This window comes from Octopus bimaculoides, chromosome 17, assembly GCF_001194135.2.
Source record: "Octopus bimaculoides isolate UCB-OBI-ISO-001 chromosome 17, ASM119413v2, whole genome shotgun sequence".
Lineage (NCBI taxonomy): Eukaryota > Metazoa > Mollusca > Cephalopoda > Octopoda > Octopodidae > Octopus > Octopus bimaculoides.
Window position 1 is genome coordinate 43,324,800 of NC_068997.1, and position 11,999 is coordinate 43,336,798.

The window sequence follows — 11,999 nt, forward strand, 5'->3', positions numbered from 1 at the left end:
CCATAGGTAAAAAATGGTTTAGAACTATTGGTCTAGAAGAATCTAATATTCTTGAAATAGAACCATGTCCTGTGTTATGCAGGCATTGGTTTTTAAATGTTTTTACACAATATTAGCGGAAAATTTCATAAACAGAAAAATGTCCATAAGTATTGAATAAAAATATTGAGTAATGTTAGTACGTTCCTAGATTAATTTCCAAGTATTTCCAAGTATTTCAAAATACAAATAATAAAAAATTCGCTTTTACATGGTGTTTCTTAGAGTCCGAGATAAGTCAGATGCTAATTGAAGTACCAAACGAAGCAAATGAGGGAGGAAAAGATTAAGTGAAATATACCACAGAGAGGGAATATATGACAATAAAGCATGTGGGAATATGTTTTGCAACATATATACAGAATCACGTAGTGAATGATGGAATCTGCCAGACAGATTATACATGATTTGTCACAGCAATGCCTTTACCACTCTATCGAGAATTAAGGGCTCGAGGCCCAATTTCGCAGTAGGGAACAGTCAATTAAATCGAACTCAGCTAGATTTGAACTCAAAACTGAAGACGTAATTAAATACTAGATATTTTGATTGTACTTTACCAAGCCTGCTATCCTACTGATGCTCAAAGAGTGCAGTAATATAAACAATGGTCAAATAAATAAAGAATAAACGAAAGATGACAAAATTGAGAAGAGTGTATAGCGCACGTAAGCGAGTGCGACAAGACACGGTACTGAAGTGTGGGCGGTGCGAAGGAAAGAACAGAAATAATGAGAGTGAAAATAAAAATTAAAGAGAAGCAATGTGTAAAAACGTGAGGTGAAGGATGAGTAATAAAGAACTAAGAAGGCGAGTGTGGCAAACGCAATGACATAAAGAAAATATTAGACAGGAGTAACAGACTGCGAGAGTATGTGAATGAGGATGAGCAAGAGTAAGTATGAAAGAGTGTGAGTGTAAAGCGGCGGAGAAAATTTAATAGAGAAAGGATAATATAGGATTACTGAGTGAAAGAGGAGAAGCAAGAGTGATAAAAAAAAAAGTGTGAAAGATAATGAGTGAGTAGAAAGCAAATGATAAGCTAACGTGAGAGGAAGAGGAGGAGGAGCAAAAGTAGTAGAGACTGTGTAAGTGAGAGTTAAGTGGAGGAGCAAAATTTGTAGAGAAAGGGTATAATAGTGTGAGTGATAAAGAGGAGGAGTAAGAGAAGTAGAGAAAATAAGGGAGAATGTGAGTGAGAGAAAGAAGAGCAGCAAGTGTAGTAAAGAAAGTGAGGGTGAGTGAAGAAAAAGGTTTGAGTGAAGTAAACGAGAAATAGCGTGGAACTGCGTCGCACTGGTACACACAGCTTTGGCTTTTGGCAATGGTTTGCGGAGGATTTGCCTGTTCTAAAAATGCATTGGCAGCGCTTAATATTCTTTATATTGTAAGTAAATTAATTATATCATTTTAAAATAACCATTAAAAACAAAACGGGCTTAAAACGAAATTACATATACATAGATATGCGTGTATGTGTGTGTGCATATATATATATATATATATATATATATATATATATATATATATATATATATATATATGTGTGTGTGTGTGCGTGTCTATATATATATATATGCGTGTATATATATATATATATATATATATATGTGTGTGTGTGTATATATATATATATATATATATATATATATATTCATATATATGATGTAAGGCATGTTAGTTGGCCTCACGTTTACGACCCTTCATCACTTAAGACACTTATAAACGAAACGATCGTCTGCCACACATTGAAATGGTTGAAATAAATTGATTGAAATCATCAAAGAAAATAAGTATATATGTAGGTGCTTGAGAGAGATGTATGTTCTTTTAACACTGGCAATCTTGTAAACAGGATTTAGTATACGAGATTGAAATTAGGTTGCAGTTTAACTTGCCGCCCTGCAAAATAAAACATGCCACGAGTACTTGCTAACTATTGACCCCCTCCTCTGTCTTCGATTGATTTTTTTGCTATTCCATGTGGTCGAATATATATATATATAAACTTATAATTTCCTAACGGAATTCTCTTATTGTTTTCTTTCTTGGAAAGTCTTCGATTATATATGTATGTCTGATTGTTCTTGTCGAATATATATATATATAAACTTATAATTTCCTAACGGAATTCTCTTATTGTTTTCTTTCTTGTTTATGCAGAATTATTTGAATTATAAGTGTTTGTTTTTTTTGTTTTTTTTATCTATGAGTGTGTTTATTTACAACCATACATAAAAAACTGTCGCGTATTAAAAGAAGGATTAATCAGTGCATTTGAATAAAGTATAAAATGTATTTCTACAAAGTAAAGCTTAACAGTGACTTCGAAGATTCGCCGTTGGCCGGCTTGTGTGTATGTATATATGTACGTGTGTGTACATATGTGTGTGTGAGTGTATTGAGACGATCAGACATAGAAATAACACGATTGCCCTCACCTCTGTCAAGCAACCAAACCAAATCGCACTATATATACAGCTAAAATAGGGTGACTATAAGGTAGATCTGTGATCAAATGTGGGAAGTAGTGATTGAAATCTGTGAATTCCCGTTTCTTCGTCAGCAAACGAAAGATTTCGGGAACATTCTACCTTGTTGCATCACCACTTGCTAGAAATAGCAGCCAGATATGCATCATAGTACACCTACTGTCTTAAACATGGAACGATATGCTATTTGATATACAACGTTGTTTAGGAAAATAAAACAAAACAAAAAACGAAGATATCACAGTTGGAAAGTCTTCGATTATATATGTATGTCTGATTGTTCAGGGCCGATCAGGAGATAAACATTATTTCACTATAGTGAGGTGAACTACCCAGCTAGCCCAGTTCAGTCAGGTAGTATCGATTTCTGAAGACAAGCAATTTCGCTTCTCTCGTCGATAATGTCCGGCGGGGTGGTGCGGAGGGTAATGTAAATATGCATCTCGACTCATCCCTGCCTCCCATCTCTGGGAATGCTTAATTGCTTGACCTTGTAAATGAAAAGCAACATCAGTTAACAAATATTGTTATTGTTGATGAGCAAATATTGCTACATTTCATCTGAGAGTACCTAGTCAAGACAACATTCGGGTTGTTATGCATACATGTATAAATATTTATTACGTATGTATTATTAACACTTGTGTGTATTCTGTATGTACACACACGTATGTATATATGTGTGTATGTGTGTGTGAGAGAGAGAGAGGTCAGTTGCGTTTCTAAGTAAAACAAAGTCCACTCAGAAATATAGTAAGGGTGTATAATAAAGTTTAAAAGATGATCGTGTTAATAAAGGACGATCATAACTGGAAGTTTAGTGTGAATTTCTTTTTATTTTACACTCATCAGATGGGCTCCTTATTGCACTCAAGCTAATTGTTGTGTGTGTGTGTAACTGTGTGCGCGTATAATAAAAACTTCACAGGTGGTTTCACGATCAAAGTTTCTAGTATTCAATACACTATTTAATAACCTTTATTAGAATTGAATTCTTTGATTATCGCCTATCTGTCAAGATTCTTCACCGGTTTAATTCTTAGTCATGGCCTGTAGTGAGCCTTTCTATCTATCTATCTATCTCTTCCTACGATCCCTTTTGATCGACACCCACCCCTACCTTTTTTTCCCCTCCTAAAACGAAAAGCTCTACATTGTATTCGTCCCATCTTTGTTGAGCCCTCTGTGGCTAATAAAAGAAATGTATCTATCTATCTATATATATACACACATACTCGTGTGTGTGTGTGTGTGTGTGTGTGTTGTCTATTCTCTGTATTGCTGTATCTTACTATCTCGCTGATCTTTCAATCTATTCATTTACATGCATATGTAATCAATCACCATTTTTACGTCCGTTTTTCCCTCTATGGATTGTTCCAGCATAGCGTCTCGTCACTTGTCATTTATGTTATTTAATTGACAATGACTTCCTAGTTTCGCCCGCTCTGTGCCGTATCCAAACTCAGTCTCAGCAATCACACACCGGTCGAAACTTAAAAATTTACTGTCAGCTAAAATATAATAAATATTAAATTCTCTACGCATACTGAGTCCTTTTACTCAGTCAATGTTCGTTATTTTTTATACATGTAAAAACACTTAATTTTAATTTAGTAAGGTGATACACATACACACACATACATGGTGGGACTTCTATTGTAATTCTGTGCACATCTGGAATTTTTTATAGGAATATATTAGACAATTGTACACCTGTCCGCCATCCACTTTTAACTACCAAGTTAGCAGGTCTCAATGGGCGAGGTTGTAGTTGTCTCCGAAGCCAAGGTTTCTCGGTCTTTGGAACGAAAGGGTATTTTATTTATATGTTGCCTTTTGTGTATGAAAATCGTGTTTTACTAAGTGATGGTTTTTCTAAGAAGCAGACTGGCTTCCACTCATACTTGAGTGGTTAGTGATAGGATGGGCATCCGGCTGTAAAAACAAATTTGGTTTAGCACTTTAGGGATGACTTACATTTAACATAGCAGTAAAGATATAACATTATATATATAGTCTAAGAATCCATAAGTCATAAAAAATATATTTGTATGTATGTATACATACATACACCTCTCTGTCTTTCTCTATCCATATAATACATACACACACACACACTCACTATATACTAGTAAATGAGGGCGTCTCTACAAGAAATAGCAACCAAATCGCTTTCACACCACACCCTGATGTTTTACTTAGAAATGAACATGTTGAATAATGTGTTCTGGGTTTCCTCGAGGAATAGTAATGGTTAAATTTTGCTCGTTCAGGACTTAGCAACACACACACACACACACACACACACACACAATACTGATGTGTTATATACATACGTGCGCTCATACAGACACTCTTTATGCATACACACATAGACACGATATTAGTTGCCACACACATACACCACACGCGTATTTGAAGTTGTGTAAGATGTGGTGTGTGTGATGTTATGTAAATGTGTGCGTATGTATGTTATAGAAGCGTATGTCACATTCTTACTCATGCACAATCATTTTCAAGCCGAAATGGGAATCTGTATGTAGTAGCTCGACCAACTAGAAGTAACATACATATATACATACATCACCCACACACACACTATGTTTTTAAAAAATAAAATACAGGGTGGTCACTGGCGAAGCGCTTTTGATCGTTCAGTGTTGATTTGAACCTAAACAGCATCTTTTTTTCCACATTGTTGGTGTCATCGTTAGGTTCCTGAATCAGTTCTGATAAAAAAAAAAAAAAATTAAAAAAAAGGATATTGACCAAAGCAGCCAAGCAATGATCATCCCATTTTCTATTCAGGAAAAGTGGTTTTATTTTCTTGTTGCTTCACAACGTCCCTAGTATCCTCGCATTTTACTGGTCCACTTACAACAATAACTGGGTTTTTTTTTTATTTCAAGATAGTACAGTGTAGTCCGAGTGAGAACACGCTACTATTTCTTGCAGTTCAAGTGTCACATAGGGACTTCCTCCTTGACTCATTTTCTTCTCTCTCTCTCTCTCTCTCTCTCTCTCTCTCTCTCTCTCTCAGGGTTATATATCATATAAGAGACCAAAGTGTACAAGGACGGGTCACTTGGAGTTTTCTTTCCTCCGTTGAATTCCAGATTATCGTGTTCGGCCAAGCCTGATCTTTCTTTCTTGGTTCAGCCATTGTCCGTGCAACATCTATAATTCTGCCTGTGAAATCTTGTATCCCTGCTGTAAGGCCTTATTTCCACAACGCCAGCTTAATTTAATTCATCCTTAGTTGAAAGACACCTGTTGTTATGTCCTGTTATTTGTATTTGTGTAACATTCTCTGTTTTTTTCCGTCCTTGCTTTCGTATACATTTGCTGCTTTCTTCCAAGGAATCTAATGCTCTTAGCTTAGTTTTTCCTTGGGACTGGCCAGATTGGAGCAATCATGAGTATAACCAGCAGAAATTGCAAAGATAATCTGGAACTTGACTGAGGAAAGAAAACTCTGAATGACGCGTCTTTGTTTTCTTTGTATCGTCTATGTGGATGTTTTGTTGTCCCTTTTTTGTATCACCTGTCTGGATGTTTTGCCTTCTTGTCCCATTTTGTATTTTTTATTTATATTTATATAACATATATATATATATATAGTTGAAATTTATAGAAAAACGAAAGACGAAGACAGATGTATGAACAACAAGCAAGTGTATTAGTTTGACGCTCATGAAAAATGAAAGTCTTTTACGTTTCAGGCCTATGCTCTCCAACATAAAGGAATAAGAGAAAATAAACAGAGAGAGAATGAAAAAAAACTTGTAGATTTCAGCAGTCCAACATGAATGTGTGTGTGTGTCTGTGTGTGTGTCTGTGTGTTTACTTCCGAACGACATAGTTCTAGGTTGAGTCTCACTGCATGACACTTCAGGCAAGTGTCTTCTACTATAACCTCAGACCAACTAAAGCCTTGTGAGTGGATTCATTAGCTGGAAACTGAAAGAAGCTTGTCATGTGCGTATGTGTCACCTATATATGTCCCCGTCACCAGGCTTTAGAAAAAATAAGTACTGCGATCGATTCATTCGACTAAAATTCTTCGGCATGGCCATAGTCTAACAACTGAAACAAGTAGGAGATAGAAGATAGATGATATATCTTTTACTTTTTTCAGTCATTAGACTGCGACCATTTTGAGGCATCACCTTGAAGAAACTACCTCAGTACTTTTTTTTTTTAAGCCTGATACTTATTTTGTCAAATCCAGTGCCAAACTGTTAAGTTACAGGGAAGTAAACAAACCAACACAGGTTGTTAAGTGGTAGTGGCAGACAGTCAAAGAAAAAGACACATTTTATGTGTTTGTGTGTGTCACACATATACACTGACATTACACATCCAGCAGAGCACATTAGTTTCATTCCTCTCTAGTCTTTGCATGTCTTCTGCATTCAGGGCCCACCATCTCACTACCATGTAGCATTGCTGTCCATATACATGCATTATACAATCTTCCTTTCACTCAAAGAGAGAGAGAAGAGCCCTTTGGTTGCCAACAGAAGTAAAAGCTCTCTGAATTTTCTCCATCTTATTCTTATTCTAGCAATTTCACTTTTTGTACATCCTCTTCCACTGCTAATTAGGTTCCCCAGGTAGCAGAAATTATCTACTACCTCTAAAGAGCCTCCAGGACACTTGAGAAAATCAATTTCCCAAGTATCTACTTTTAATGTCTCCTGTACATCTTCCACATACAAACACTACTTTCTCTGATAACTTTCCTATTATTCCACTGCACATCTTGTGTGTCCATAGCTTGCACTGGGTACACTGTATGGAATTCCTACCAACACCTTTTTCTACATATCAAACTGGGCCATTTATCTGATGGGGGAGGATCCTTCTGTTTCCTTGCTTACTAGAACCTTATTCTTTGCTAAGTTCATCTTTGGCCCTTTGGTTCCAGGTTTTGCTTCCACACCTGGAATTTCTTTTCTAGTTCTGTTACAGAGTCTGCTATGAGAGCAAGATCATCAGCATATAGCAGTTCCCAGGTGCAGCTGGTCTTGAATTTCTCTGTTATGGTTTGGAGGATGATCATGAATAGGAGGGGACTAAGAACTAAACCTTGATGAATGCCTACCTTTAAACTAAATTTATCACTATACTCTTGGTTTGGTTAACTCATCTTACTGACAAAATCTGTGTACATGGCTTGCACAGCTATCACAATCCACTCATCTACCCCTAGCTTCCTCATATATATATATATATATATATATATATATATACAATACATGAGTATATGCATATATATGTACATGTATGTACATACCTTCATCTACATGTACATATAGATACATATCTGGGTACATGACGTTGCAAAAAAAAACATAGACAAAATGTTAAACAAAGTACAAAAAACAAGCAGGCCTCATAGAGAACATATCCTTCATCAGCTGCCACCATTAAAACACTGGCGTTTCAAAGAGTTAGGGCAGGATGCATCGTTAAAATGGCTCTTCCCATGAACACAAATTAAATTTTTTTCGTGGAGGATAGTGGCGGATGGAGCGCACACACATACACACACACACCCTTACAAGTGTGGCTCTGTGGTAAGAAGTTTGCTTCCCAACCTTATGGTCCTGGGTTCTAACCCACTGCTTGGCACCTTGGACAGGTGTCTTCTACTACAGCCCTGGGCTGACCAAAGCCTTGTGAGTGGATTTGGTTGACAAAAACAGAAAGAAGTCCATCACACATGCACACGTGTGTGTGTGTGTGTATCTTTTTGCTTGTCCCCCACCATGCTTGACCACATGTTGGTTTGTGTACATCCCCATAACTTAGCAGTTTGGCAAAAGCGATCAATATAATAAATACAAAGCTTTAAAAAAATAGGTACTGGGGTCAATTTCTGTTATCAAAATTCTTCAAAATGGTGCACCAGCATTGCTGCAGTCCAATGACTGAAATGAGTAAAAGATAAAAAATATAGCTATAGCCCAGCTAAAAAAGAAAATCACAGCCTTCTGCTTGTGACAGAGAAGAGTGAAGAGTAAGCTAAGACGTAAAAAGAAATATGTATCAATTGCTAGATTCATTAGAGCATTGGGTTAAATGCCTTGAAGTATTTAGTGTCTTTTCCATCAAGGCCAACTTTGTTTTTAATCTGATGACAGCACAAAGTGCCAGTCAAGTGTTAGTGTAGATTTATTTTCTTGTAATGTATACCAGAAGTGATTGACATTATAATGGAAGCCTTATATATGTGCATATATGTAATAGGGATGGGTTTTTTTATGCATGTCTTGTCCAAATTATATTTAATTGATTTATTTTTTATTGTGAGGCTTGAAAGAAATGAAGCCAGCATACTCTGCTGGATGGGTAATGTCAGTGTGCATGTATGAAAAAGAGTAAGTGATTTGAGAGGAAATTTGAGTATAAGAGGCATCGGATGTGGTGTGCAAGGTGTTTGTATGGTCATGTGATGCATATGGATGAGGACAGCTGCATAAAGAAGTACCAATCTCTAATTGTGGAGGGAACATGTGAAAGGGGTAGAATCAGGAAGACATGGGAGGAAGTGATGAGAAAGGATCTTTAGATGTTGGACCTCACAAAGAGAATGACAGGGGACCAAAGCGCCTGGCAGTTTGTTGTGCTTGACAACATGCCAAACTAAGTAAAATCACGGCTGTCCATGAATACAAGCATATCCTCTACATCCCTCTCATAGCTGAGAGACCCTAATCTTGTGGGCTCGCGGGTGCTGATACCACATAATCATCATCACCATAAATTAACATCCATTGTCCATGCTGCCATGGGTTGGACAGTTTGACCAGGGTTGGCAAACTGAGAGGCTGCATAAAACTCCAGTCTGATTTAGCATGGTTTTTACGGCTGGATGCCCTTCCTTGTGCCAACCAATCCATGTGTGTAATGGGTGCCAGTTGTGTGACATCAGTAACTGTCAGGGCTATTTCACTTGGCTTGATGGGTCTTTTTCTCAAGCACAACATATTGCTAAAAGTCTCAGTCATTTCTCATTGCTTCTGTAAGGCCCAACACTCAACAGGTGCTTTTTGTGTGCCACTGTCACAGGTGGCAGATGCCTCTATGAGGCCTAACGCTTGAAAGATGCTTTTTACATGCCATTTATGTGACACTGACACAGCCACACTGCCTCCATGGGGCCCAACACTCGACAGATGCTTTTTACATACCAGTTATGTGACACTGACATCTGCCATGACTACGATTTCACTTAGCTTGATGGGTCTTCTCAAGCATGGCATATTGCCAAAGGTCTCGATCACTTGTCATTGCCTCCATGAGGCCCAATATTCAAAGATCATGCTTCATCACCTCGTCCCCTGTCTTCCTGGGTTTGCCTCTTCCTCAGTTAGAGATTGGCACCTCTTTACACAGCTGTCCTTGTCCATATGCATCACATGACCATACCAGCATTGTTTTCTCTCTTGCTCACCACATCTGATGCCTCTTATGCCCAACTTTTCTCTCAAGATGCTTACATTATCATATGTACACACTGACATTGCACATCCAGTGAAGCATGCTTATGTCTGCACCTCATATGTCTCCATAGCTTGCACTGGGTACATCTTATGAAATTTCTGCCTACATCCCCCTGAGGGGGATTTGTGATTTGTCTGCCTTCCTACTTACTAAGACTTTGGTTTTTGCTAGGTTACCTCTAAGACCCTTTGATTCTAGACCTTGCTTCCACACCTGAAACTTCTTCTCTAGTTCTGGTAGTGATTCAGCTCTAAGAACAAGATCATCAGCATAGAGGAGTTCCCAGGGGCAGCCCATCTTAAATTCCTCTGTTATTGCCTAGAATTCTCTGATGAGCAAGAGTGGAGCTGAGGACTGATGCTTGTTGTACCCTAGTTGTACCATGAATTCATCACTATACACATTGCCAAACCTCACATTACTGACAGCATCCCTGTACATGGCTTGTACAGCTCACACCAACCACTCATCTATCCCTAGTTTCCGCATTGACCACCAGATAAAGGATTGGGGGATCCTGTCAAACGCTTTCTCCATGTCAATAAAAGCCAAGTACAGAGGTTTGTCTTTGGCTACATACTTCTCCTGCAGCTACCTTACCAGAAATATAGCATCAGTGGTGCTTCTCCCAGGCACAAAACCAAACTGCATCTCATCTAGACTAACCCTGTCCCTAATTAGTTGGGGTATGACTCTCTCTGTAACTTTAATTACCTAATCCAACCGCTGTAATTATTTCTAAGGCAAGTCTTTTACCATTGTAGCAGTTGACTATGGTACTGTTACACACACACACATATATGATGGGCTTCTTTCAGTTTTGTCTACAAAACCTTTCAGCGCTTTGGTCGTACTGGGGCTATGATGAGAGACACTTGCCCAAGATGCTGCACACTGGAACTGAATCCAAAATCAATCTTCTTAACCTCAGCTGACCAAATGAGAGTGGATGGAAAGTGAAAGAATCCCATTGAATACATATATGTATATATATGTATATATATGTGTGTGTGTGTGTATTATTCTTTCTTACGAAATATATAGAACTGCTAAAAAGAAGTGCTCAAGTTGAACCCGAGACAAAAGATAAGAATTAAGATATAAACTCAAATTAGGTAATCATACTCATACATTTATAAATTTGACTCAAAATGCATATATATATATATATATATTAATACATATTGACACATGTGAATATTTATTTTAATATTTATAAAACATAAATATATAAATGTACATAAAAATACATGTAAATAAAACCCATGTGGAATACGTGTGGAAGGAAGTGTGAGGAAAAGAAGACTGAAAAATATTTTTGTACTGAAATTAAGAGCGGTTGAGAGTTTTGATTAAAAGATCCATAGAGTTTGGTGTGTTTTTTAAAAATATAAATGGTATATAAGGTATAATATACAGTTCAAGGTTCATTTTCAATGGCTGTTTCTAGAGTTCATGTCCTGGTAGAAAAATTAATAAACCTTACAAACCATGTGGACAATGTCCCCTTCATCAGGAAAGGTATCCTAACATATATATATATATGGGTGCAGGTATGGCTGTGTGGTAAGAAACTTGCTTCCCAACCACATAGTTCCAGGTTCAGTCCCATTGTGTGGCACGTTGGGCAAGTGTCTTCTACTATAGCCTTGGGTTGACCAAAGCCTTATGAGTGGATTTGGTAGATGGAAATTGAAAGAAGCCCATCATATATATGTATGTGATTGACCGTTGACTGGACACTATTCAATTTTTTTTCTCCGTGTTTTTCTCCTTGTCTCCGTATTCTTTCTGTTGAAGAGCGTAGCTCGAAACGTCAAAGACTTTCCGTATTCCCGAGCGTCATACTAATACATCCTTTTGTTATTTACACCACCTGTCCTCGTCTGTTGTTGTTTTTTCGTACATTCTCCTATATATATGTATATATATATATATGTATATGTATATATA

General features: G+C 37.3%; 1 protein-coding gene across 2 annotated transcripts in view; it reads left to right on the forward strand.

Annotated features, from left to right (window-relative positions):
• Positions 1-1,210: 1,210 nt before the first annotated feature.
• LOC106881683 (tetraspanin-13) overlaps positions 1,211-11,999 on the forward strand; it is a 112,056-nt gene continuing 101,267 nt past the window's right edge. Inside the window, exon 1 of one of the 2 annotated variants that reach the window (XM_014932148.2) lies at positions 1,211-1,426. In XM_014932148.2, the coding sequence (XP_014787634.1) occupies positions 1,364-1,426 (63 nt within the window). In that variant the 5' untranslated portion in view covers positions 1,211-1,363. The remainder of the gene's footprint in view (positions 1,427-11,999) is intronic. The other variant, XM_014932150.2, reaches the window with a different exon arrangement.